The 26,311-nt window shown below is 37.4% G+C and overlaps 5 protein-coding genes and 1 long non-coding RNA gene across 7 annotated transcripts; 5 read left to right on the forward strand and 1 right to left on the reverse strand.

Annotated features, from left to right (window-relative positions):
- Positions 1 to 712: 712 nt before the first annotated feature.
- LOC111788111 (cingulin-like protein 1) lies at positions 713 to 4,062 on the forward strand. The gene is made up of 2 exons (XM_023668307.1): positions 713 to 1,068; positions 1,596 to 4,062. The coding sequence occupies exons 1-2, from the start codon at positions 1,006 to 1,008 to the stop codon at positions 3,876 to 3,878; spliced, it is 2,346 nt and encodes a 781-aa protein (XP_023524075.1). The 5' UTR covers positions 713 to 1,005; the 3' UTR covers positions 3,879 to 4,062.
- Positions 4,063 to 4,274: 212 nt separating this feature from the next.
- Positions 4,275 to 6,211, forward strand: LOC111788353. The gene is made up of 2 exons (XR_002814148.1): positions 4,275 to 4,611; positions 5,745 to 6,211. It is a non-coding gene; the product is annotated as an uncharacterized LOC111788353 (long non-coding RNA).
- LOC111788265 (U11/U12 small nuclear ribonucleoprotein 25 kDa protein-like) lies at positions 5,214 to 8,684 on the reverse strand. Its single transcript, XM_023668574.1, has 5 exons — positions 8,334 to 8,684; positions 7,394 to 7,493; positions 6,947 to 7,046; positions 6,064 to 6,152; positions 5,214 to 5,946 (listed from the first exon to the last, which is right to left on the reverse strand). The coding sequence occupies exons 1-5, from the start codon at positions 8,530 to 8,532 to the stop codon at positions 5,649 to 5,651; spliced, it is 786 nt and encodes a 261-aa protein (XP_023524342.1). The 5' UTR covers positions 8,533 to 8,684; the 3' UTR covers positions 5,214 to 5,648.
- A 1,396-nt stretch (positions 8,685 to 10,080) lies between these two features.
- LOC111788246 (auxin-responsive protein IAA29-like) lies at positions 10,081 to 13,509 on the forward strand. Of its 2 annotated transcripts, XM_023668546.1 has the most exons (6): positions 10,081 to 10,386; positions 10,468 to 10,780; positions 11,841 to 12,135; positions 12,609 to 12,886; positions 12,976 to 13,066; positions 13,252 to 13,509. In XM_023668546.1, exons 2-6 carry the CDS (start codon positions 10,591 to 10,593, stop codon positions 13,307 to 13,309), a joined length of 912 nt encoding a protein of 303 aa, XP_023524314.1. In that variant the 5' UTR covers positions 10,081 to 10,386; positions 10,468 to 10,590; the 3' UTR covers positions 13,310 to 13,509. The 2 variants fall into 2 exon arrangements, with proteins under 2 accessions (XP_023524314.1, XP_023524312.1); XM_023668544.1 differs by lacking the exons at positions 10,081 to 10,386; positions 10,468 to 10,780 and having other exon boundaries at positions 11,148 to 12,135.
- A 166-nt stretch (positions 13,510 to 13,675) lies between these two features.
- On the forward strand, positions 13,676 to 17,451 carry LOC111788219. Its single transcript, XM_023668497.1, has 4 exons — positions 13,676 to 15,196; positions 15,345 to 15,459; positions 15,658 to 15,772; positions 16,400 to 17,451. Exons 1-4 carry the CDS (start codon positions 15,093 to 15,095, stop codon positions 17,122 to 17,124), a joined length of 1,059 nt encoding a protein of 352 aa, XP_023524265.1. The 5' UTR covers positions 13,676 to 15,092; the 3' UTR covers positions 17,125 to 17,451.
- Positions 17,452 to 20,093: 2,642 nt separating this feature from the next.
- LOC111788161 (protein WVD2-like 5) lies at positions 20,094 to 24,603 on the forward strand. The gene is made up of 9 exons (XM_023668407.1): positions 20,094 to 20,458; positions 21,478 to 21,760; positions 21,857 to 22,114; positions 22,248 to 22,279; positions 22,483 to 22,554; positions 22,688 to 22,787; positions 22,937 to 23,008; positions 23,083 to 23,193; positions 23,660 to 24,603. Exons 2-9 carry the CDS (start codon positions 21,488 to 21,490, stop codon positions 24,227 to 24,229), a joined length of 1,488 nt encoding a protein of 495 aa, XP_023524175.1. The 5' UTR covers positions 20,094 to 20,458; positions 21,478 to 21,487; the 3' UTR covers positions 24,230 to 24,603.
- The last annotated feature ends 1,708 nt before the right edge of the window (positions 24,604 to 26,311 follow it).

The raw sequence follows: 26,311 nt of genomic DNA on the forward strand, positions 1-26,311 counted from the left end.
TGGTTAATTTGACCAGTTCATAGATGGTTGGCAAGAATGATGGTCTTAATGATGATCCTGCACGTATTTCGCGTGTATCTTACTCGTGGATTTAAAAAACCTCGTGAATTGACTTGGGTTACAGGTGTGGTTTTGGCTGTATTGACTATCCTTTGATGTAACTGGTTATTCCCTTACCTCCGGACCAAATTGGTTATTGGGTAGTCAAAACTGTAACAGGTGTACCATAAGCTATTCTGGTAATAGGGTCGCCTTTAGTAAAGTTATTACGCGGAAGTGCTAGTATGGGACAATCTACCTTGACTCGTTATTATAGTTCTAGGGGTGACCAATTAAATTGAATTCATTATTTAATAAATATTAGTCGAGGTGAAAAAATTTATAATTCCGATATTAAAAATTATCGAAAATCTATATTCTCGTTAATTTGTTGGAAAAGTTTCCTAGGATAAATTCTAATTTCATTGTCAATCATATCAGCTTTAAAATATTCTTTATAAATTAAAATTCATAACGGGAAGGAAGGACTAAAAATTTATCAGTTATCAGTTATCTTATTAATATTAATCTATAGAACTACTAATAAATTTCCATTTAAACCTGTAATAATCATGCCACGTGGCGATATTTCAGTGGTTCAGGCAAACTACCAGTCCTCGCTATTAGAGCTCCGTCACGTAACAAACCCGTCGTATTAGAAAATCCCAGAAAGTCCAGGGTGCGTAATTTAGCATATACTAATGTGCGCCATTTCGCCTTTTTCTTTTTCGTTCCTTTTTTTCCCTCCTTTCATTTGCTTTTGTCTCCAATTCAACCGCTCATTTGCTTCTGTGATTCTCTTCCGCCGCGCTTTTCCCTGACCCGGCAGGAAAGTTTGGGCTCGAGTTGATTGTCTCGTGAGACTGAAATCTATCTTCACTTTGATGCGTTTGTTAGATTGATTGGATTTGGCAACGAACAACAATTCGTCTTTGTTTGTGCACGGATGTGCTCCACCGGCGTTCCATGGCGTCTACGGCGGCTATTCATCTCCACATCTCTGCCTCTTGCTCTCTCTGCCATTCCAAGGTTCTCTTTCTAATCTGGTTCCGCATCTTTCTCCATAATTGTTTGTTAAGTTTGTGAAATTCGATGTTGTTTTCGGTATTGAGTTTAATGGCCTGAAACTTCCTCGAGTTTTTTTAGGATCTTTTATTTTTGTTGACGTTGAGAAGTCACTAGAGATGTGATTGGGAGAGAGATTAACTTCCTGGACCGATGAAGATTGAAATAGAATTTGGAGCATTTTTTACTTGTATCTTGTTGTTGTAGTATTACATTTTGATATCGGTACTGGATTATTGTCGAATGATTTTGAGAGAGATTAACTTCTTGAATGATAAAGATTTATAGAGCATAGTATGTATTCTTTTTGCCAATCCATGCTCTTCTCTTAGCTATGGGAATACTTTTCTTTCATCCTGTTGATGCTATATTTTATCACGTCATGTATCTTGTTGGAAGTAAATGAACTAGGTAGTCATGATTTTCTCTATTATCTCACTGGAATCTTCCAAAACTATTACTCACTGTTGCATTTTATTTTCTGTGTCCAGAGGTCATCTCTGAGGCTCAGTAGGAATCAGACAAAACTTGCATCTATCACAACCCGGGGAAGAAGATGTCAGTCACTGAAGGTTTTCCAGTCAGTGCTGAATACCTGCAAGTCAAACGACAGCGGGGCAAGTGAAGAAGCAAAAGTGCTTCTGGAGAGATTGTTTGCCCAGACACAGAGATTGGAAGAACATGTAAGCAAAGATCCTCACTTTCCACAAGATGCTTGGTTAGGACTCAGTCTTGAAAATCTCGAGTCGGATCTTCAGGCTGCATTGGCAGTGTTGAAAAAGAAGGAAGAAGATCTACAAGATGCAGAAAGAACAGTTCTATTAGAACGAAGCCAATTAAACAATGCGAGGGAGAAGTTGAAGAAGCAGGAGGAAGAAATTACTGCTGCTTATCATAAACAGCAAGAATTAGAAGATGAGCTTAAGCAGGCAAATTTAAACCTAGCTTCTCAAGCTAGACAGATAGATGAATTGAAACTTCAAATTAGAGAGAAAGACGAGGGGATTGCTGCAGCTGAATCTGCCCTTGCTCTGAAACAAGATGAGTTGAATAAAATGAGAGCTGATTTGGTTAAGAAGAGTAAGGAAGCTGTTAAGACAGATTCTGAACTTAAATCCAAGTCCCAGCTTCTGAATGATGCTAACGATGTAGTGAAAAGACAAGAAGTTGAGCTGCAAATGCTTAAAAAGGCTGTTCTAGAGAAAGAAAAAGAGCTGGAAATTTCCATAAAGCTTCATAAACTTGAAGAAGAGAAACTGGAAGTTGCAGAGAAAAATTTGGAGAAGAGAACCATGGAATGGTTGTTAGAACGTGAAGAACTGAAAAAACTGAGAAACGAAGCGTCTGCAAAAGCAATAGAGAGGAATGAAACTATGAATGACTTCAACCGAACGAAGAAGCTTCTTACCGATGTAAAACGTGAGTTGGTTTCCTCTCAGAAGTCTCTTGTGTCATCCAGAAAGAAAACAGAAGAACAAGAAGGTCTTCTTGAGAAGAAAATGGCAGAACTTGAAGAACAGAAGAAGATTATCAATGCATATATGTCAAGTTTAAAAGATGCTCAAATAGAAGTAGAGAGTGAGAGAGTGAAGCATAGGGTCGCTGAGGCTAAGAACAAGGAGCTTGGACGTGACTTGTTTAGGGAAAAGAAGCTTACTGATGAGTTGCAACAGCAGCTGAAGAGAGAGAGATCCTCTCTCCAGCAAGCAACTGAGGAGAAATCACGTCTACAGAAGGAGCTGGAGCATAAAAATACTGAGTTTGAGAAAACCCACAATCTCCTTCAAAAGAAAGCATCGGAGTTGGTCGAGGCCAAGTTAGAAATCCAGCATTTGAAATCCGAACAGGTTTCACTTCAACTTCTATTGGAGGAGAAAGACATGGAAATACTTGATGCACAAAAGAAAATTGAGCAATTAAACCAGGAAATTGCTGAGCTACAATCGCTTATGAGTAGTAAAGAGGCTCAGCTCAGTCAGACAACTGCTATGCTGAAAGAGAAAGATGAATGTGTTCAGATAATGCAAAACGAATTAAACGACACAAAGCTGAAAGTTTCTGAAGCAGAAGCCATGGTAGAACAGATTGTGGATCTCACAAATAAGCTAGTGATCTCAATCAAAGATAAGGACGATGATGTTTTGCAATTAAATGATGATCTGAGCAACAACCTACAGCAGCAGTTATTCAAGAAACCTAAAGATAACATGAGATTGCAGAAGAAACAGCTCGAAACCGAGCTAGAGCTCACCAAGGAAAGCTTGAGACAGAAAGAAATGGAAATTCTAGCTGCAGAAAGGGCCCTGACTGTTAAAGATGAGGAACTAAAAATGGTTCTCAAAAGATTAGATACAAAGGAGAAAGAATTTGAGAAGATTAAGGAAGAAATGGATGGAGAAGCTAAGGATCTGAAAAATCTCTACGCTTTGGCACAAGACGGCGTTGGAGAGGAGGGCAACAACATTGGGGACTTGGCAATTGAAAGGCTTCAAGTTGAAGCTGCTCAACTAGAGGTTGAAGCAGCAACCAATGCTCTTCAGAAACTTACGGACTTGAGTCGAGAGCTTCTGAATAAAGCTAGCCAAAGCCTCGAGGCTGATACTGATTCAAGTAGCATTAAACACAACGATGACGCCGTCATCGATATCGATACCCGAACGAACATGCTTGATTATAACCAAAGATTGAATGAAGTGAAGCTGGAAGTTACCCATCTTTCATCTCTAACTGAACAGCTCTTGAAGGAGGCTGGTATATTTGGTAATGCGGATTAATGGAGATTATCGACATGAATAAAGGGAGTTTTTTTTTTCTTTCTTTTTTTGTAAATATTGCTTAGATTTGGTATAATTTTTCCATCTCAAGCTAATTCAGTTGATGATTTTACCTTGTAGAAGCAATTCTGCTGCCGTTCAAAAGGTCTTCTAAAATTGTAGTACAAGAAATTTGATTTGGTTTCTTCTAAATGCTTTTTAAAATTCAATTTTGAGGCTGAACTTGTGATTTAGTAGCAAAATTGGTACCGTCTCAGCGTCAAAGGCCTGGCCCCATCCAGCAGACAACATAAAAGGCATATAATAACCTCTTTTTACTGTAAACATATGACCAGTTTTATTCAAACAACATACTGTTCTTCTGTACATCACATTCTTACTGTTTGTTTGTTTCACAACTGTACAGGGCCATTGACATGGAGCTGGGAGTAAAGATAATCTAGCCAGATAACTTGGCATGGTTTTGAGCTGATGAAACAACGAACTGGCCATGGAATCATCAAGCGACCGTGCCAATGCCATCTCTGTAAAGAATGTTCTTCACAGGTGGAGGAATCCAAGCTGGATAATTGGCATTCTGACCTTCACTTTCTTCCCAAATGCAAATCCCAGCTTCATTGCTGTAAACAGCCCAAATGCTATCAAAACTGGTCTAACTGACCGGTGAAAATCCTCAAGATGTTGGTACTCAGGTGCTAAAGTTAACTACCTCGACCTCAGCTGGATCGGTCAGGTATGCATTACATTCTTCTTAGAAAGAGAGAATCCGAGGGAACTTGACCATGAGAAAGTCAATGGGTAGGATTGTGAGATCCCACGTTGGTTGGAGAAGAGAACAAAGTATTTCTTATAAGCATGCGGAAACCTCTCCTAACAGACGTGTTTTAAAACGGATAATATCGAATAATATCTGCTAGCGGTTGACTTGGACTATTTCAAGGATCCACCAAATCGTCCTCGTAGCCCAAGCACCTCCTTTTTTTACGAGGCCATAGGAATCGGGGTCTCAAAATGCTTCCTTTAAACATATCCAGTGACCAGCTGCTAACCCGAAACTCACCCGCTCGAGTGTGGAAGCATACATTCCTCTAACATGTCAATAATGAAACTTCTACAATTACAACTAAATTAAAATTTTGAATTATAATCAATTTAACTGGAGATCTTTGAGAAGATTTACTCGAGCAATTGCCAATTTTAAAAAAAAAATTATTATTTCTTTAGTTTATCTTAATAGATAAAACATTAATTATCGTTTTCAAACGGAGTTAAGAAGACTTGGATGGAATTTAACTCGGAATTTTTGTAGGCATCAAACTTGTAAAACACAAGGAATTAAGGACCCACACCAGCAACGAAGCTACTTACAATTCACCAATATTTTAGAACATTACAAACAAAAGAGTAAAATGAAGATGACAAGAAGAAAGACAAAACTAGAGTATTTGATACAATGCTTCTCCTATATCGATCTATAATCTCGTGACTATCTACTAACACGAGCTTACCTCAACGGTATTCGACCTATATTCTTTCTCTTGAGGTTAGACGTTCAAATCTTCATATCTATCATTGTCTTCGACTACGAAAACAATAATCACCGACTGACGACTGCACAAATTCTGGTACCCATTTTTTGTGAATGCTGAAATATCTACAACAGCTTATTGCTCTAAGGATATGAACAAACACTTCAGAGATTAGACTATAACACAATCTAGTAGACCTGTGTGTGTGTGAGTGTGTATGTTTCAATCATTCCTAATCTATTCAGACACCAAGGATGGATCTCTTCCTTTTACTCACTTTCTGATAATATTGTTTCTGGCGGCATAGTTGAATTAAGTTCTTAAAACCATGAACCAGACTATGCCGAGTTCCCGACGAACGAACCAAGCTTTCGATGCACGTTTTCCCTGCAGATGCCAGCTTGATGTGGGAGAACCACCCTCCCAAAAAGACCACCATCTTTGGCTCGTGGTGTTTGAAGAGTTGGTTGTTGCCATGGTGTTGAATCCTTCCACTCTCTATATCGTCCTGATCATAGTTTCTTGATAGAGATGATGTCCTGATTGTTTGGAGAAAAAAGGATTCAAGGATCAGTAAAAAGTGATGAACGAATGTGTTGTATGCAGCATGAGGCTTAACTCATTGTTGATAAGCAACAAATGTGTATTAGTGTTACCTATTGTTCAGTTTTGGGGAAACCTGGCCTTTCTTTGATTGCTTTCTTATAACATTGTAGCCAGTTGTGACATGCCGGACAAATTGAAGCTGATATTGTTGAAACAAGGAAATTCTATGAACATATGCAATGACATTCCTGATACTTACTAAATTCACAATAATGTATCACAATGATCGAGAACAAAGAGCTCATCCCAATTTGAGATTCCACGTCGGTTAGAGAGAGGAACGAAACATTCCTTATAAGGGTGTGGAAACCTCTCCCTAACATACGTGTTTTAAAATCGTAAGGCTAACGGCAGTACCTAACAAGCTAAAGTGGACGATATCTACTAGCGATGAGCTTGGGCTGTTACAAATGGTATCAAAGCCAGACACGGGATTGTGTGTCAACGAGGACGCTGGGCTTCTAAGGGGGTGGATTGGGAGATCCCACATCGGTTGGAGGGGGGAACGAAATATTTCTTATAAAGGTGTGGAAACCTTTTCCTAACAGACACGATTTAAAACTGTGAGCCTGATGGTGTGATACCTAATGGGTTAAAACGGACAATAACTGCTAGCGGTGAGCTTGGGCTATTACAAATGGTATTAGAGTCAAGACACTGGGCGGTGTGTCAGCAAGGACGCTGGACCCCGAAGGAGGTTGATTGTGAGATTCCACATCGGTTGGAGAGGGGAACGAAACATTCCTTATAAGGGTGCGGAAATCTCTCACTAACCGACACGTTTTAAAATCGTGAAGCTAACGGCGATACGTAATGAGTCAAAGCAGACAATATCTACGTACTCGGAGGAATTTTAAATCATCAAAAATCATCAAAGCACCAAATGATTATCAACCCAATAAAAGACGACATAAACTACAGCTAACTACATACCTGATCACCATCCTTGATGCCTAATTTTGCAATGTAGCCCGTATCATCAATCAACTTCTGACCATCATAGCATAAGCAGAAATGGCACCACACATGGAGCCTCCATGAATAAAGAAAGAACAGAAACAAGTTCAATTGGGAGGAAAAAAAACATCCATTCTCGAGGAGGTTTCCACATCGTTATAAAGAATGCTTCGTTTCCCTTTCCAACCGACATAGGATCTCACAATCCACTCCCTTTTGAGGTCCAGTGTCCTCGCTAGCACTCGTTCACCTCTCCAATCGATGTGGGATCTCACAATCCACCACCCTTCAGGACTCAACGTCCTCGCTGGCACACCGCTCGGTGTCCACCCCCTTCAGAACTCAGCGTTCTCGCTGGCACACCGCGCGGTCCATCTTCTAGCAAATGAAACCATCAAATGAGGAAGAGTTAAATGAACTAACCATGAAATCTTTCCTGGTCCATCTTGTGGCATGTCGCTGAAGACTGCCTCCACTGCCCCCTTTAATTCAGCAACAGTAGCAGATCTCTTAACTCGAATATCTGTGTCAAAACATCTCAATTCATTGAAGTCCTAGATTAAAAGATGGTGCACGAAGACATTCTTATTTTTCATTGTCAAATAAGAACCTTTCAAGCAAAAGAATGATAGGAATCACGACCCTCCACAATGGTATGATATTGTTCATTTTGAGCATAAATTATCGTAATTTTTCTTTTCGTTTCCTCGAAAGGTCTCATACCAATGGAGATAGTACTCCTTACTTAAAACCCATGATCTTCCTCAACAATTGTCCCCTCGAACAAAGTACACCATAGAGCCTCTCCTGAGGCTTCCTTCTCTGGAGCTCTCGAACAATCTCTCCTTAATCGAGCCTCGACTCCTCCTCTGGAGTCATTGAACAAAGTACACCCTTTGTTCGAAACTTGAGTCACCTTTGACTACACCTTCGAAACTTACAACTTCTTTGTTCAGCACTTGAGGATTCTATTGACATGCTTAAGTTAAGAGCATAGCTCTAATACCATGTTAGAAATCACGACCCTCCTCAATGGTATGATATTGTCCACTTTAAGCCTAAGCTCTCATGGTTTTTCTTTTGATTTCTCCAAAGACTTCGTACCAATGAAGATAGTATTCTTTACCTATAAACCCAACGGCCAACGTGGACATGACTACTTTTCTCAATAATCGAAGAAACTCAAAACCAACCAAACATCAGGTAAAGAAAAAAAGGAAAACAAAAAATAACAGAGAATAGAACAATGTAGAAACCTTCAACATCCACAAAATCAGATGAACACAACAAAACCAAAACCAGAGATTCCTCTGCTCTTAATCATAGAAAAAAAAAACGAATCGATTACGGAACCAAAGATTACCAAAACAAGAGCCATCCAATTTCAGGACGGAGAGTTCGAGAGGCTGATGCGGAAGCTGCCGATACAAACCACTCTTCCTCGAGAATCCAACAATCATCAAAGAAGACAAAAGCAGCGAGAATGACTGGCGACGCTTCTCGACCACCGGAGGCGGCGGAAAATCGGCGACATCGAGTGTGCAAACGCCGTCGATTGCCATGGATTTGGGAGACGGGAGAGATGCTTAGATTAAGGAGAGATGAAAATGGCGATGGAGATTGTGAGAGTTGGAGGAGAGTTTTAGGGTTTGGCTCTTTTTTTTTTTCGAAGAAAGAGAAGCATTCGGAGCTTGTGTCGGAGGCAATCCCTCAACATTTTTTTTTTCTTTTTTTTAATTGTCTTTTTTTTTCTCTTCTTTTCGTTTCTGCCTCTGGTACGGTCGTGGAGATGATGGCTGTTATTTCTTGGTTACGTGGCGCTAACTGTTTCAACCGGCTTTAACTGCCTCTCCCTCTGAAACGACGTCGTTTATTGAAATTGTTGGAAAAATAAAAGTAACATCTTTAAATCAAATAATTCAATAATGTCCATTTTTTTATTTTTTGGCCATCAAAACTTAATTAAATCTATTTATGACCATTATATATATATATATATGTACGCCAAATTCTTCTATACAGTAACATAAGTAAAAAAATTTCCGTAAAAATAAATTACTCTAATAGATTTGTTCGTCAATTAGAAAGCCTTGAGAAATCAAACAATAACTTTTTATATATATATACGCGCCAAATTCTTTTAAACAGTAAAATAAGTAAAAATAAATTACTCGTATATATATATATATACATATACACGTCAAATTTTTCTAAACAGTAACATAAGTAAACAAAATTCTAGTAAAAAGAAATTACTCGGATCGATTTACAAATAGAAAGCCTTGAGAAATCAAACGATAACTTTATATGTGATTACAAGTATATGTGTAAGTCATGTACGAGAGGGCAACATAGACACCTCATTTAGTCATGGCAGATCCTCGGAAGAGCTTCTCATTGCTTTTTTTCCTCACTGTCGTGTGGAGGGTCCAACACGAGCATCATCGAATTCTTCTTTGAATTTGCAGCCTTCAACGATATCTTTGAGCTCGCCTTCTCGATAAGGCAGCGAAATGAGTTGAAATTGGGATTTGGCTAAAGAACACATCAATACAGAGTTACTAAGTTAAGGGAAAGTAAGCCAAGAATCAATTTCAGACTCAATGAGTTGACTTTCTCTCTCGGTTTGACTATTATTTTTGCAGTTTATCTTTCATAGATCAATCGATATAAAATCGTCATATAGATTACGACTGTCTCTTTAAATAATTTCTTCAAGCAAATAACTCAATTCACGAGTATGTCAACTGATGGATCAGGGTAGTGTTTGACGTGAGAGTTTGAAAAGATCCCCGACAAAAAAAAAAAAAGGTCCCACTGCTCGTATGTGTTCCAAACACGATGGATCGGGTAGGATTTCATGCAAACGTATCAAAACCGCTCAAGATTTTATGGTCTTTCCCCGCCAAGGATTACATGAACATAAACATTTTCATTTCCTACCCTACAAGTAAGCCCTTTCGCCACCATTTAATTAATGGTGGGTCCTTTGTGTCGTCGATCTCACTTTATTTATATATATATATATATGTCACGCACGACAGTCTTGAAGTTTTTTTCAAAACCGACATTAAGGTAAAAAACTCGAGGATCAGATAAAGATGTCTGTGACATTGTTGTTGTTGCCGTAACACGACTGATTTCGCTACAACTTTGTGGGCAACCACGATGATTATGAAGAACATAGTCAAGAAACAGATATTCGAATCCAAATTAAAAATTGTAAATTAAAAATTTTAATTTTAGAGTTGAAATTGATATAAATCCAAATTAATTTTCGAGGAAGGCACCAACAATTGAATTTCAGTTGAGAACTTTCTTGATGCGGAGAGATCAATCAAACGGGATCCGACCTAATCAAATATCTCCGAGAAGAAGAAGATGAACGAACAATGATTGAGCACAAAGGAAAAAAGGTTTGGTGTTCATGTGATCTCTTCACGATATTTGAAGAAATATTTGAAGAAATTCGGATTACATATATTCCTTTCTTCTAGGGCTTCCAAAATGTGTAACAAAATCAATGGCGGATTGCGATCGAGCTGTACAATATGCTTCTCCTGCAAATGCCAGCCTTTCTTGTCAGTAAACATCCTTCTGGGGTCTACTAGGGTTCATCCATGCGGGCTTCGACATCGACACGACCAATCCAATCGCTTCGGTGTCTTCAATGGCCGCTCGTTGCCGAGGACACCAGTTTCCTTGCCATGGTTTTGAAGGTCACGTGGACTTCAATTGGACTTGCCCGCTTGGTTCTAGACAACTTCTTGCCCTGCTGGCCTACGCTTTTCGCTTGGAGCCAGCTGCGAGGTAATGATCTCTGAACATATACCAAACGTATGCATGGTGTTTGTTAAAATGTCTAAGACAAATCTGTGACCTTTGTTTCTCTCTTTCTTCTATTATGTGTAGAAGTAGAACTATACTCCGACAAAGGGAATCGTTTTTTTTAATTGGGGAAGACAGAAAGGAACTCAAGTACGAAAATTATTGAGGTGGATGAACTGATGAAGGGAATGTTTTAGTTCACCCCATTATCATGGAACTTTGAATATCAGAGTTCATGCATCATGACTCATTTTGACAACATTTAGCTGATTATTTCGACTTGTTTATGATATTGTTCTCTTTGAGCTTTCTCTTTCGGGCTTTCCCTCAAGTTTTTAAAACACGTCTGCTAGGGAGAGGTTTCCACACTCTTATAAAGAATGTTTCGTTCTCCTTCCCTACCGACGTGGGGTCTCACCTTGTAAGTTATGTGTTAATCCCAAGAAAATGGAAGGTTTTAGATATTTAACTTTTGGGTTTGATCAATTTTCTTCAATGCAATCTGCTCTTAGCCGTCTCTTTCATGATCCAACTTCAAAAGTTGATGATAGTTTAAGCATATCATGCGTATGCTGTTGAGATCACTTTGGAAGCTACTTAATTGGTCTCTTCTGTCCCAATAGAGTATGAATAAATCAAGTCCATATTACAGAAGAAGAAGATGCTGGGATTTGAATACCCTTAATGTCTGTTTGTATTTAGAATTTAATGGTGTTTTGAAGTGTAAAGCATGGATAATCGAGCATCAAGGACTTTGCTGAACTAAGTTAGGCGCTTGGCCTACTTGATTTATGATATGTTTCCACAGAAATGACTTTCTTTCAGCAGACCCAACTGCCATTGTTGTCTCTGTTTCTGTATCTGTCTCTGTCTCTGTCTCTGTCTCTGTCTCTCTCTCTCTCCCTACCCAGTTGTCGTCTCTCTCACTGTCTTATCCACATTGATACACATATAAATAATCCTAAGTTGCAAACAAAACTACCCATTCGATTCACTGCTGGTGCTATCATCATCCCATTGCTTTTGAATTATTTGAAAACAGGAGAGATTCTAATGGAGCTTCAACTTGAGCTAGCACTTTCTGTTCCTGATCGCACCAGAGGCTTCGACCTGAACAGAAATGCATGTGATAGAGATGTGTTTGGTTCAGATCCGAGGAGCTGTGTGTGTGAACAAAGCACGAGCCATGGTAGACACAAGCGTGGCTTCGATGATGCTTTCTTTAAGAGCAAAGACTCGTCTAAAGATCTGTCTTTGCTACTGTGGAGCGATCGCTCTAACAAGGAAGATGATGACAGAAAGGACACCAACCATAGAAGCTCCTGTGGTATACACATGTGAGTTTCATTTATACAATCATTTTCCTTCAATTTTAGAATGTTATTATGCTGGTAGGAGATTTGAACCTCGATTCATGAGGCTAGCCACGGGTGTCTAACTACTTGAGTTATGTTTAGATTGACTCGTAAACAGCCGATATTCATCAACTAAGCAAACATGTTTAGATGGGCCAACTTTAAGTAGAGTACAAACAGACCTCTAATGCTAGGATGCATTTGTTCTGTCAATAAGCATCTGGTCTGATGCCAGTAGGGTTGTTCTGAAATTTTATTCAATAACTCTATGTACAATTAGGCTCGATTTATACAAATTGATATTCTTTTCGTGTTGAACCACACTAGACTATTTTCATGCTTACTAATTAGAATAAATTGAGCAATTAATGAGAAAATTGTGTATATGAGTGCAAAACTAGCTACAAAAAGACTCTTGTTATCATCTGATGATTTGGTTCGGTTTTTCAAAACAGTAATGTTGGAGAGGAGAACAAAGTTGTAGGGTGGCCACCCATTAAATCATGGAGGAAAAAGCACCTGCATCAGCTGCAACAGGACAGACTCGGTTCTGATCAGACGAACAATCGTTACTGGATGGAAGACGATGAAGACGATGGAATCGTTTTTAACCCAAAATATGTGAAGGTGAAGATGGAGGGAGTGGCAATAGCTAGGAAGATTGATGTGGGGCTGTATAGCTCTTATCAGACGCTGAAAACTGCGTTGATCAACATGTTTTCCAATTCTTGCTGTGAGTGAACAGTTACTGATTTCAAAGTTGTTTGTGAAATCTTACCCAAATTTCAGTAACTTAACAAGTTGATATCTTCTTATGAACAGATCAAAAGTGTGGGTATAGCAATGACAGCTTCACTCTCACCTACCAGGACAAAGAAGGAGATTGGATGCTTGCAGAAGATCTTCCATGGCAGTAAGCACTCTTTCCTTCACCTCTCTCTTGCTAAAACCATTGACAAAATACTACAAATCTGAGCTGAAATATCCAAAATTCATGTTCTTGACAAAGATTCTGATATGTTTGAATCATTAGAACTTAGAAATAAACACCATGAACTGATGATTAGATTCTAAATACAAGAAATGATGGGTTTACAGGGCTTTCCTAGAATCTGTGCACTGCATGAAGATTATAAGAAGACAATCATCAAACTAAGGGAAGAAATGTTTAAGAAATTGCTGCTTTTTCCTTTTAGTTCATTATGTGATAATCCAAATAAAGTGGAAGGGTTTAGTTCATTATGTTTGTTACAAGATTGATGGAATTAGATTCTATTTTAATTGTGTTGTCTGCTGAAAAATACATCTTGATGCTTTTTATTGATATTGGATGGTACTTGAAAGACTTGCTTGATAGGAACATTTTTCGGCCGATTTTAGGTATTTATTGTCCTTGTTTAAAAGATATTCATCGATGAATTTTGTGTCTAAGAAAAATTTATTAAGCGTAAATTAAATATATTATTCTTGACTTATTTGATATTTTTAAAGTTTTGAGTATATAAATTTATTTAATATAAATCTTAAAACACCTAAATTTGATATAATAAGTTTGGAGGTAAAAATCTGCCACGTGTGATTTCTGTAAAAGGGAATAAATATAATACAATATTCAAAACTTGTTTATAAGCATGATGTTTTGGTCCTTCTGATACTCTAATAATTTGCCACGTGTCATCTGACACGGATTATTATATGATTAGGGCTTAAGTGTTGCTGACGTGGCGTCTATATCTTTGCCACGTGTGATTTCGGTAAAAGGGAATAAATATAATACAATATTCGAAACTTGTTTATAAGCATTGAGGTTTTGGTCCTTTTGATACTATCAATTGCCACGTGTCATCTGATCTGGAATTATTATTATTATTATTATGGCTTAAATGTTGCTGACGTGGCGTCTATGTCTTTGTCAAAAGGTATTATAAAAAAAGAGAACAAAAAAAAAAAGAAAGAGAATAATCCACCGGTGCTTTGCTGTACTCAACCACGTTATTGGGCCGGTAATTCGTTATTGGGCCGGTTCTTTGAAGGCTGGCCCAAAAGAATAATCCTGAACTGGCCCGATTTTTCAGCCCACATTATTGGGCTTGAGCTAGAAAGGATGGCCCAAATATATTGAACTAAATTTTGTGTTAGCAATTGTATAAATAAATAATATATGGAATATTGCTTCTTTATACTATTATTTGGAAGAATTACCGATTTGAGGGTTAGCTCGACATTCAAGCCCTCGACCTATAGTCTTTCGAAACACGTCGAAAACACAGTTTTCCTAAACTCATACTTACGAAAGATCCGGAACGTGCACCGAAAAAGTGTGAAAAGTGTAAGTTCAACCTATTACTCACTACAATCCACATCATTATCCAAAACACAGAAGCTCCAAAGAAAAATACAAATCATCCATGCCATGCCATTGCCAACGAAGAACACAAGAACAAACAAGCTTGCCTATTGCCAAGGAAGAGTCCCAACTCCAAGTGCTTTTTCCCTTTACCCCCTTTGAAAAGTGGTTCAGGAGGGCCAGGGGGGTAGGCAAAGGCAGGCCAGGCAGGGCAGGGCAGGGCAGGGCACGCAAGCAAAGGCACTGAAACACTGCAGAGAGAAGCTTAAATGAGTCCACTGACAGTGACAACGCCCTCTCATTTCTCCCCCTCCTACCCCTACACCAACTCTCCCTTTCTCCTTGAGAGAAAATGACCAATGCCTCCTTTGGAAGCCACCATCCGTTTCTGTGGGGGACACCCTAAACCCTTTAATTCCCTTCCCCTCCCTCCCACCAAAATTATTGCCCTTTTCTCTCTCATTCTCCCAATGTTCTTCAGACCCCCACCCACCCTCCCTTTTCTCCCTTCTGTTTATTTGGCCATGATTCTCCACACCCCTTTTCCCAAACTCCATACCTGCTACCCATTTTGGAGCTTCTCTCTGCCAGGATGCCCCCAAGACAAGGCTCTAGGCCTTTTGAATGTGTGAGACGAGCTTGGCATTGTGAAAGACATCAACCCATTAGAGGTTCTCTCATTCAAGAGATTTTCAGGTTCATTTTCCCCCCCTTTTCCTTTTCAGTATGTAGCTTGTGTTCTTGTTTCTTTTGGTTGAATATCTGATCTGGGTTTTGTGGGTTTTGTGGGTTTTGTTGGGTTTTGTTGGGTTTTGTTGGGTTTTGTTGGGTTTTGTGGGTTTAGGGTTGTGAATCAAGTTCATTGCCCTGCTACCAAGAAGAACAAGGAATGGCAAGAGAAACTCCCCATTGTTGTTCTTAAAGCTGAGGAAATTCTGTATTCTAAAGCTGATTCTGAGGTTAGGCCCTCTCTCTTTCCATTCTTGAAGCTATCTGTTCCTTGTTGCTTGGTGCATGAATGCCATGTTATTCTGTGTTCTATAGATCCCTATAGTTTGTAATTTCAAAAGGTTATAAACTAGTTTGTGTAACCAAAGCTATGGAAGTTCATACACCAAAATAAGCTCACACTGTTCATCTTTGTGCACCTGCCACAGGCTGAATACATGGATATTACTACACTATGGACCCGAATAAACGAAGCGATTAATACGATAATTCGGCTCGATGGGGACACCGAAACTGGGGAGTTTCTTCATCCTTGTATTGAAGGTGACTGCAATTTGTACTTGTTATTTTGTTTTTGAACAGCTTCTGTATGTTTGTCACTAAGTACTAGATGGTCTCCTCAATGTTGTAGGATGTAGCGATTATTTTTCGAGAAAAGTCGAGATGATTGTAGGGTTTATGTTGTTATGTAGGATTGTTGGAGATCTAGGTTAGTTGTGACACTAACGACTATTGAACACGTAGGTAGTTTGACGTGGGAATATGTGATTTTATTGCAATATCGGAGTTGTTTCTGTAACAGTTGTCTCGTAGGATTAGTTGACATGATTGTAGAGTAAGACTGTTGCTTCGTAGGATGATTCGAGATATACTTAGTCTGGTTGAGATGGTATGGGACCTTCAAATGGGGATTCCCCGACCCGAACCCCGATTCTCCGAAACGGGGAATGGGGTGGGGACGGGATGATGAACTATGGAGATAGGGATGGGGAGTGCATCTCCGCCCCGCCCCGCCCCGCCCCATTGCCATCCCTATGCCTATGGTTATCAATATATAGGCAATTGTCAATGGAACTCTGTGATTTTGTGCAATATTAGGATAGTATCTGAAACTTAGCTTGAAGATTATTGGTTCTAATTCCTAATCTTTTGTAAAACAAACTTTGTCAGCTGCTCTCTATTTGGGTTGCACGCCGAGACGATCGTCGAGGAGTAACCGAGGTAGTAACCTGAGGGGCTACCTTACTTCCTGCTCTCCACAAGTCCTAGAAACATCATCTCACTACATCAACACCATTAGACCAGCTGTTCTGTGTTCATCTTGTACCATACCTGATGCCAGACCGAAAAGCCAAATCCATGTCGGTAATCCCATCGGAGTTAGCACGAACTCGAAATCCTCGACCGTATATAAGAACATTTGGCCATCAATCAGTAGCCAACAGTTCCTTACAGAGACTGTTTCAGGATGGAACATGTTTTCTTTGTGTCCATTGTACAATGGAAGCAATCAGCACGAGCCCGGTATCAATATCCAACCTATGCCCCTCTACAACGATCCGAGTTTCTCTGTTCCAGCTCCGTTTAAGTACTTCCATTCCAGTGAGCTGATTGCTGCAAGGAACAACAAAGTTGATTCTGTTAATACTCTTCACGAGCAACAGAAAACAGCCTGCAATCTATCGTTGCGGTTGGGTCCTCTCTCCATTCCACATCCAAGCATGAACAACGGTCGATCCAAGTCGATCACAGACATCGGTGCTAACAACTCTCAAAACCAGATAACGAGTTGTTCCGGTCACCCGTTCCAACTAGACAAAACGCTTCCTTTCTTTCCTCTCCATGTTACATTAGATTCCCATTTGAAGGAGCAGAGTTTCAAGATGGACATTTAGACTCGAAGCCATAAATTAGGAAAAAAACAAGAACAAGAAAGGGACTTGGAAGCAGCTAGCAAACCATGTTAAGATGTTGTTGTGTTGTCTCTTTCGATTTTCCCGTGACGTTCCCGTGCTTGCTGTTAGTAGAAAACCGTAGGACGTTTAGACATTTATCACCTATGTTACTGCTATAATCGAGCTATGTCGATCCAATGTAATCTCGTGTTTGTTGAAGTGTTAACACCAATGGTTTGAATGAAGATAATGAACTCTTTTGCATTTAAGCTCTCCACAAATAATGGAGTTTGTGGGGCTTAAACTTTCAAGCACAAGAGCCATCAAGTTGACAGTGTTCCAAAGACTCTTGGTAGAATTTGATGAAGTGGGGAATATTTTTGGTATATAATTAAGGACATAGGCCTTTCGATTTAGACGTTTCGGGCAGGTTTAGACTCGCTCGAAGTAACTCGAAAGAGCTTCAACATTGATATAAGGTAATATACTTTCTTTACATTATCGTGTATCAATGAAAATGATCTTTTAACCTGTTCTTTTTAGTAATTCGTTGTATTCTCATAAGGGTAGGTACGTTTTTAAAGTATTGATCGATTATCAATATTTTTATAAGTTTAAGATCTTGAAAAGTGACAATGACGTCGGGAATTAGTGATAAACTCGCACGTGCATAGCTAAAGTTTGAAACCAATTGTAACCCATTTTTCATTGGTTTGAAACATAGAATATTTGTTCTATTTTGGAATAGTGGTTTGAAAGCACAAAGGCCAAAGTCATTGTATGGACACCTTTTCCAAGTATTAAATTCACTTTGGTTGATTATTAGGTTTGAAACTGATTCGGGAATTTGATCTATTTGAACTATCGAACTCAAATCATAAAGATTGGTTTGGTTGGTTTAGATTTTTATTTTTCGGTTTGGGTCGGGTTAAAATTTTGAAAAATAAAAAAATTTGGTTGATTTACGGGTTGACATTTTTTTATCGGTCAATCCAATCCAACACTACTTTTGACTTTTGTAACCGATATTCATGATGGGTGACCTGTAAATATTTGATATTGTATGTATTGATGTAATATGTATCGTAGATAAATAATATTTTTTAATAATTAAAAAAAATAACCCGCAACTCAATCCAATCCAAAAATAAAAGGTTAGGTTCGATGGTGAATTCTATTCGGGTTGCTTGGGTCGCTAGCCTAACCAACCCGAAATTTCAAGTTGATCCAAAAGATTTTTTCAACTCAACCGTGCACACCTCTATTAGAACCAGTTGAAAGTTGATCGATAATCAAATTATGAAATCTACGTAAATGTATTTATCGATGAAAAATCTAATTTATATATATTAAGATTAATTATATATTATTTAAACTATATATATATATAATATATATTTTTATAAATACACAAAATATAAAAATAGAAATATTTATTGATATTTATATTTTGTTAATATATTTTGAGAAGAGGAAGAGAACATGCGGTGGTCGGAATGCACGCGCCAGTGTCGCGTGGTGCTACCTAGCAGCCACTCAATGTCTGAAAGCCCTCACGTGTTTCTCTCCCCCGTCATCACGTGACTTGCCGGGGATTATTTGAATATTTGGACTTCCTTATCCTTCCTCTGGATAGGGATGACCTTCCCCCGTTTTGCAAACATCTTATTTCCCATTTCTTTCAAAATCCTAATTTTATTATTATTTTTTTTTTAATAAAGTTAATTTTTTTATTTATTTTTTAATAAAGTTAGAGATATTCATTTAACACAACGATTCTTATACAAAATTATAGATTAACGCAACGATTCTTATAAAAAATTATAGATTAAATGCAGAGGGAGTGTGGAGGTTTCACTGTTAGCTAATAGGGTTTGAGATAGAGATTATATTATCTGTCTACACCTCTTCAGTCTTGTTCGGTGTCACGTTCGTACTTTTTCGAGCCACAATTCCATCGTGGATTGTGACAACCGGCTCATTTTTTGTATGTATATATATATATATATATATATATATATATATTAAAATGAAGTCACAAAATTAATTTATCGTGTGTATATGTTTATTAAGCGTGGAATACTAAGTTATATCACGCTGTTTTTTTACATTTTTAAATAAAAATTATTTATTAAAATTTTACATTTTTTAATTATTTATTAAAATTATTTATTAAAAATTATTTATTAAAAAAAAAAAAAACTATACATAAAGAATCTATAAATAAAATAAAATCACCATTTAAAATATCTTATTATTAATATTAGGTTGATTAATAATCAATGTTCGAATTTAACTAAGTATTAATTTTTTTATAAAAAAATAGAAAATAAAATAAAATTATAGTAAGCATTAAACCACCAACAAAATTGGAAGAAAATTTTGAGACAAAAAAATTATTGTTTGAATTTTTTGAGGTAGTTTTGTTTTTCATCACAAATTTATAGGAATTTATGTTTTTCTAATTAATTGCAATAAATTTCATTAATTCATTTTTTCTTTTCATTTCTCCCAAATTTGTAAACATAAAAAAATAATAAAGTCGGTTATAAAATATAACATTAATTAATATATTTGAATTTTTAAAAAATAGTTTAATTTTTTTTTACCGGCAATAATATTTTTTTATAGTATTTTTAAAATTTTTAAAAATATTTAAAAATGATATTTTTTAATTTTAATTGGATAATGTAAGGATAATTTTCACGTAATTGTTGAAATAAATAAAAACAATTTAACTGAAACTAAAACAGACATTCAGTTGGTAGATGATTGGATGAGGGAGGAGAATGGGCTGGGCCAGCCAGTAAATGAAGCGTGTAAACATTTTTTTACTCCAGTAAAATCGTCTAACCAGTAAATATCTTTTTTTTTTTTTCACCGTAGATATTTATTTTTTCTTTCTATATTTTATCCACCCATGAATAATTTAAATAAATTAAAAAAAAAAAAAAAACATTTTCCATTAAAATTCTCTGTCTTCTTCATCTCTTCCTCTTTCTTTCTTTCTCTCTCTCTCTCTCCTTTGATAGAAAGGGGGACTTGACCTGGAAATGGATTTGAATGCTACTACTCTCTCCACTCTCCGCTTCTGAGATTTCCATTTCCCTCTCATTTCTCCCTTTCAATTCTTCCTTTAACTCCTCCAATTTGCTTCTCCATTCTTGGATTTGCTAGATCTTGTTTTGGATCCGTGGATCTCTGTTACCTTCGGCATTATCTCTTTCTCTTTTGTTGCAGATCCTTTACGCAGCTTCTTCAATCTCGCGCCTCGAATCGAAGCTCATACGGCTTTGTTTTTCATGAGGTTCTGATCGGCTGCGCGGTTTTCGAGGTGAGTGAGTGAGTGTGTGTGTGTGTGTGTGTGTGTGTGTTGGTGTGGTTTTTCTTTGTTTTTGAGCTGCTTGTTGTTGTGGAGGAGGAGATGGAATGGTTGATGAAGATGATAAATCTTGTGGTTTTCTTGTGTTTTGTGAGAGGAAAGTTGAGTGTAGGTTTTATTGTGGTTTCTTTCTTCATTTTTACTGCGGTTGAGTGGAAAGGTAGATGTCTTTTTTTGTGCTTTTATTATGAGATGGATTGATTTTTTGCCGCATGCTTAGTGTACGAATAGATCGAGTTGGAATGGTGTTTTTCATTTGGTATAGATTCTTGAATCTGGATAATGGAACGAGAATGGTGGGATTTTGATTATGGCTTATGGTTGCCTCAATCTGCAAATCGGAGGCGTGCGTGACGATGCTTGGATTTCTTGATTTCTCTTGGTTGTAATGGAATTTCGTAATGTGATTGATTGACGAGTAAGTTTGGGTTTATTAATATGTGGTTTATGGTTAGATGACGAAGTCGACGGAAAATTTATTCAAATTATTGCCCAAGTCTTTGTTCACGGTTTCTTTGGAAGAACTGGTTGACGATTTTCAAAAATATCCTTTACCACGTGTCCTGGTTCTAGAAATTTGTTGTTCTTTAAATTATTTTGAAACTAACTTGCGGCTATTAAATTCTTTTGATTCAGACATGCTATTTGGTTGTCTCATACATTATGAAGACTATGAAATGGATGAATTCGATTCTATGTTTTCCTTTCAATTGATAATGTATCTTAGTTTAAATATAAATGTATGGCATCGACCTGATGAATAGCAGAATTTATGGAATCGTGAATTCTCGTGTTATAAGGCTGTTTATCGCAACGTAATTCTACTTTATGTTATGGATGATATAGCAGAGAAGTATTTCCTCAGTCGTAATGGTCTTGGTTGAAAACTTTTGCAATTCTATTTGATGACTTATATTGCTTGTTTCTTCTTATGTATGGTATGGGGCTTATATTTCTATGATCTGTTGCAGTTTACAACAAATGATGGAATCGGAAATCCTTGTACCTGCTGATGGGCTCAAACTGACCCTTCAAAATGGGTTTCATGACCATATTTCTGACAACTCAGAGGACATCGTTGCGAAAGTTATGGTGAGCGAGGGCATAAGCAATGACGTCGGGGCTACAACTCAGCTAGGAAATATGGAAAATGATCTCAAATTGAGTGGCAGTGCAACTAATGATTCAAAGACTAGGGAACTCATGGAGGGATCAAGTTTTCCGGAAGAAAGCAATATATCAATCCTTTCTAAGGCAGCCTAATTTTTTTTCATTTGTTTCTTTGGACGAAGTAGTTAATCTTATTTGACTCTAACAAGTGTACTTTTCTTCTTTGATTGTTCTTTTCAGGAAGGAGGGGAAAAGAATGTTGATCTTTCTAAGCAAGTAAAACCAGAGAAGGGTCAAATCAAGAGCAAAAATGAAAAGTCATCAGGCCCTAAACACGTTCATTCGACAGGGGTGATTAAGAATAAACATGGAAAAGATTCGGAACAGACTGCTGCTCTTTTAAATGGTTCTACCTCAGGTACAGGTACATCGCATCCACACTCGAAGCAGCATTATAAGAGTAGATCATTCAATGACAGGCAAGCTCAAGTGCCAAAGGTAATAGTTTCTGCATGTTGCCTTATTGCCTCATCTATGCCATGGAATCTCCACTCCCCGGGTTGTAGTTTTGATTATTTCTTCTTCTGATTGATGATTCCCTTCTCATATTCTCTTCATCTGTTTCAAGCAGCAATCTGAGAAGTCTGATGGAGAAGGATCAAAGTATGCTCTGCCTGCTGTTATGATTATATTATTTCTTCTTGGATGGTTAAATACTGTTTTTTAAAAATCTAATTTGGGATCTATTTGTGCATACATCATGAATGGAGAGAGCTTCAACTCTCCACTAAATTATTAAAAAAGAATATCAATTAATTCTTTCTTTGACTCCAAATATCACTAAGCTATGACCCTTTGTTACTCAGGGAGAATACGAACTTAAAACCTTTGCAGAAAGGTCATCCTAGTAAGTCAGAAGAAGAATCAGAATCTTCTTTGTATCCTTTGTTTCTTATTTACCATCGGATATATTTTCCTGAAATGAATGTGGTAATATTTAGACATTGCTTCACGGTATTTAGTTTGTTGTTCTTTGTTGTATCCAAGAGTTTATCCTTGAACTATTGATAGAAGTCCAAGAGCAGGGGATGAGAAACCACACAGGATTGGGAGACTTCCTAACTATGGTTTTAGTTTTAGATGCAATGAGCGTGCTGAGAAAAGAAAAGAGGTCTGGTTTGGTATTCATTTCCTTGCACGTTTTTTTTGTAATTTTACCTGCCCTCTTCTCCAACAATATCTGTGTTGATATATATATATATATATATATATATAGTTATTATTACTATAATTATTTTAACTATATATGATATGGGGCAGTTCTATTCGAAACTTGAGGAAAAGATACAAGCCAAGGAAGAAGAAAAGAATACTTTACAGGCAAAGTCCAAGGTATCACCGTCTCTGCTGTCACTTTAAATTGTTCAACATTTGATTCATATTACGAGAAAGTTGCTCTGCTACAGGAAACTCAAGAGGCTGAGATTAAAATGTTTAGAAAGAGCTTGAACTTTAAAGCAACTCCCATGCCTAGCTTTTATCAGGAACCACCTCCACCCAAAGTAGAATTGAAAAAGGTAACGTGTTGTTGCATCTGAAAAAGGGATTGAGTTTGGAGTTAATTAATATTGGTTTTGAACTTTATTGATCCTCTCATGAACTTGTGGAGATGCACAATTTTCTCGTATTTTTGCTTCTCAGTCTGGATTTTAATTATGGCCCAAGTAGACACTGGGTAAATTTACTTACTGTCCTTCTGTAAAATATCTACTATGGTGTGGACCCTGTAGGGCTTCTGCATGCCAGCTGCCAATCACTTGCTTATCATGTGACTGCGTTCTTAGGGTGGCAATTCAGATATAATCATTATAGCTTTGTGGCATTTGTAAAGATTTTTCGTAGCATAGCCGTTTAGAAATACATTTGGGCATTTTGATCCATTGCAATTCAACCTTATTGTTCGAAACCTCAATCTTCTATTGATTAATTAAGTTGATCTTAAGTTGGCAACAACAAATTGTTGACTAATATACTTTGATCCAGATACCACCTACAAGAGCCAAGTCTCCCAAGCTTGGCCGAAAGAAGGGGTTGAGCCCGGTAGACACTTCGAGTAATGATGGTGGTGATTTTCGATCAGTTCGCTTAAGCCTTGATGAGAATGCGGCTCTGATTAATAATTCCAAGGGTGTCTCTCCTGCTCGTTCAGAGAAGCCTAAACGCAGGTCTCTTCCTAGACTGCCTTCTGAGAAAAGTGCACTATCTGGTGTCATAGCACATGTAGGAAAACCCTCTGCAATTAAGGTGAAAAATGCAGAGAAGCCTGCTGCTGCTGCAGCATCTACAATTGGAAAGAAAGAAGAAAAACGTGCATCAACAGAGAAGCCTGCGAGTTTACAAACGGTAGACGAAGAGAAAATCGCTCCCTCGGACACGACAATCAAAGTAGTAGCCTCTCTTAGCCAGGAAGAGAACGGAGTTGCAACAGCTGAGCCTAGTGAAACAGGGATCAATTCGGACGAAGAAGAGGAGGCAGAGAATGAAGAAGAATATCATCAGCATCAGACGTCGGTGGAAGAAGCTGTAGAATTGGAGCAGCCATCAAACATTTAAAGCAGCAGACACAGCCACAGCCAAGGGCGTGATGCCATTTTGGAAATGGAACAAAAAAAAAATGGTATGAGACCTGATGACTTACTTGGGCATTAAGAACTGAAAGAATGAATATTTGGGTTGTGATTGTTATTGTATTATTATCGTGTCTTCTTCTGTCAATAGCAGCAATTAGTTCTCTCACTTGTGTGCTTCCTTCCATTCACGGTTGCTGGTTGTGCGTCACTTTTCAAAACCACTTCCCATCATTGTATGTAACTTCTCTCGTCAACTTTCCTTTTTGATCTAATTTATGTTTCTGCCTCTCTTTTTTCGTTACTTGGAGAAACCCTTTGGAAATCAACACCCTACAAAATGATTGTGATTTCTTCTTATATTCTTTCTTTTTTTGTGCTTCTAATGGGAATTTTTTCTTGAGTTTCATAATCCCTTTGTTTGTGTTATAGATTTTTGTTGTGATATTTATCTGAACCCGAAAACGAATGGTTCAAAGATGGGAAGAATTTTGTTTCATAATTCGAATGAGCTCTCGAAGTCGAATTTTAGTCTCATCATTGTGGGAAGCTGGCAGGTACAAAGATCCTCATGGATTTTTCCCCCCACAAAAGTTACCTAATTTCTTATTATCTTTGTATTTCCAGGAATTATGCCATCTTAGATTCTAACTGCTGTTATATGTAAGTTCGAAAAAAGTTGAGAATTTCAGTTCCTATAGTTGATTAAAACTTAGAATTTAGTGTTATCATTTGATAAATCTTCATATAGTTTCTATAGTTTGATAAAAATCCTCATGAATTTAGTCTATTTTTATACTTAGCCTGTAGTGTAGAACTTCAAATTTGCTGAATCTGTTTACGAGATAAGATAAGATCTTGATAGCAGTGCACTTGATAATGCAATAAGATAGAAGAATTGAACACAATTTCAAGCAATTATGATTATGATTTACGACCATATTTACTTGTCATGTGTTCTAGAACTTAAAAACAGTTGAATATGGAAGTTGAATGACTGTTCGTTTTAGTAACCTCTGCTTCATCTTGCATTAAAAAAAAAAACTTAACATATGAATCATTGAGATCCAGTTGAATAGTGTAATGGGAATAGGAAACACTTTGATTTGAAACAGTTTGAAATGGAGTGTTACCTGTCACTAGAATCATATCGGCGGTTGACGAGGTCTCATTAAAGATAGCGGAGGAAGGTATGGACTCTTCGATTCTTGATTCTTAGGGGGCCTATCATTACTAGTACGGTAACAGTGAGAGGATTATCGATGATACTAATGGTTATATTTATGTCATGATCTCAAATTTCCTGATGTCTAATGGTTTTTAGAGTTGGTATAGGTCCTTACGGTGGTTTTTAGAGTTGGCATAGGTTCTTTATGGCTTGGGGAGTAATATCCGTGAGCATTCATTTATCATCACTTGATCGACTATTTGATATAGATAATACACGTAATCTACGAGATACCTCTAATTCCTACAACTTGTATATTATGTTTTAACATGGTTGAGTTTCGTGATGATATGTTCTTTGAGTGCTCCTTTAGCAGTGATGTATAGGGAGATGTTTTATGTCGGAATTCCTCCACTCATGAAATCTTCTATTAGTTAACAAAACTTAACTAGATCTATCATATTATCAATGTCGTGCTTCTTAGTCATCGTGTTTGGAGGCTAGTCTAGTGTGCAATCATTTATTATACTTAGATTGAACTGAATTCTCATTTTCATGGTACAAGTACTTTCCCTCTCTAGACTATTTTACGTCTTATCTGATCAAACTTATTTAGTTGTTGTTTGTCTTGGATGAGTGACCATCTCAAATCCTTCCTCATTATATCCTTAAATCTGTTCGAGGTCTCTTTTGTTTGCTTCTGTGCAGGACTGTTTGAACTTAAATTGTGAGGTCTTTTTTATATTTTTTCCGAATAGATTACCTATAGAAGGAAAAAAATAAACTTAAGAGTTTAGCCTCGTAATTTAACCTTTTTTTTTTTTATAAGAAGAAATTTAGTAAGTGATAATAACAATGGTTCCTTACATAAAGGGAACAAAAACCCCTTTTGTGGTTACA

This window comes from Cucurbita pepo, chromosome LG02 (assembly GCF_002806865.2).
Source record: "Cucurbita pepo subsp. pepo cultivar mu-cu-16 chromosome LG02, ASM280686v2, whole genome shotgun sequence".
NCBI classification, from domain to species: Eukaryota; Viridiplantae; Streptophyta; class Magnoliopsida; order Cucurbitales; family Cucurbitaceae; genus Cucurbita; species Cucurbita pepo.

Bases quoted from the DNA above. Each gene is read 5' to 3' on its own strand.
- LOC111788111 (XM_023668307.1), top strand. From the start codon at position 1,006: ATGGCGTCTACGGCGGCTATTCATCTCCACATCTCTGCCTCTTGCTCT. The intron at 1,069-1,595 runs GTTCTCTTTCTA...TTCTGTGTCCAG, and splicing joins GCTCTCTCTGCCATTCCAAG to AGGTCATCTCTGAGGCTCAG.
- LOC111788265 (XM_023668574.1), bottom strand. From the start codon at position 8,532: ATGGCAATCGACGGCGTTTGCACACTCGATGTCGCCGATTTTCCGCCG. The intron at 7,047-7,393 runs GTTAGTTCATTT...TTATTCATGGAG, and splicing joins GGACCAGGAAAGATTTCATG to GCTCCATGTGTGGTGCCATT. The intron at 5,947-6,063 runs GTAACACTAATA...CCAAACAATCAG, and splicing joins TCCCCAAAACTGAACAATAG to GACATCATCTCTATCAAGAA.
- LOC111788246 (XM_023668544.1), top strand. From the start codon at position 11,609: ATGACTTTCTTTCAGCAGACCCAACTGCCATTGTTGTCTCTGTTTCTG. The intron at 12,887-12,975 runs GTGAGTGAACAG...TCTTATGAACAG, and splicing joins CATGTTTTCCAATTCTTGCT to ATCAAAAGTGTGGGTATAGC. The intron at 13,067-13,251 runs GTAAGCACTCTT...ATGGGTTTACAG, and splicing joins GCAGAAGATCTTCCATGGCA to GGCTTTCCTAGAATCTGTGC.
- LOC111788219 (XM_023668497.1), top strand. From the start codon at position 15,093: ATGCCCCCAAGACAAGGCTCTAGGCCTTTTGAATGTGTGAGACGAGCT. The intron at 15,460-15,657 runs GTTAGGCCCTCT...CACCTGCCACAG, and splicing joins ATTCTAAAGCTGATTCTGAG to GCTGAATACATGGATATTAC. The intron at 15,773-16,399 runs GTGACTGCAATT...AAACTTTGTCAG, and splicing joins TCTTCATCCTTGTATTGAAG to CTGCTCTCTATTTGGGTTGC.
- LOC111788161 (XM_023668407.1), top strand. From the start codon at position 21,488: ATGATGGAATCGGAAATCCTTGTACCTGCTGATGGGCTCAAACTGACC. The intron at 22,280-22,482 runs GTATGCTCTGCC...TTTGTTACTCAG, and splicing joins TCTGATGGAGAAGGATCAAA to GGAGAATACGAACTTAAAAC. The intron at 22,788-22,936 runs GTCTGGTTTGGT...GATATGGGGCAG, and splicing joins GTGCTGAGAAAAGAAAAGAG to TTCTATTCGAAACTTGAGGA.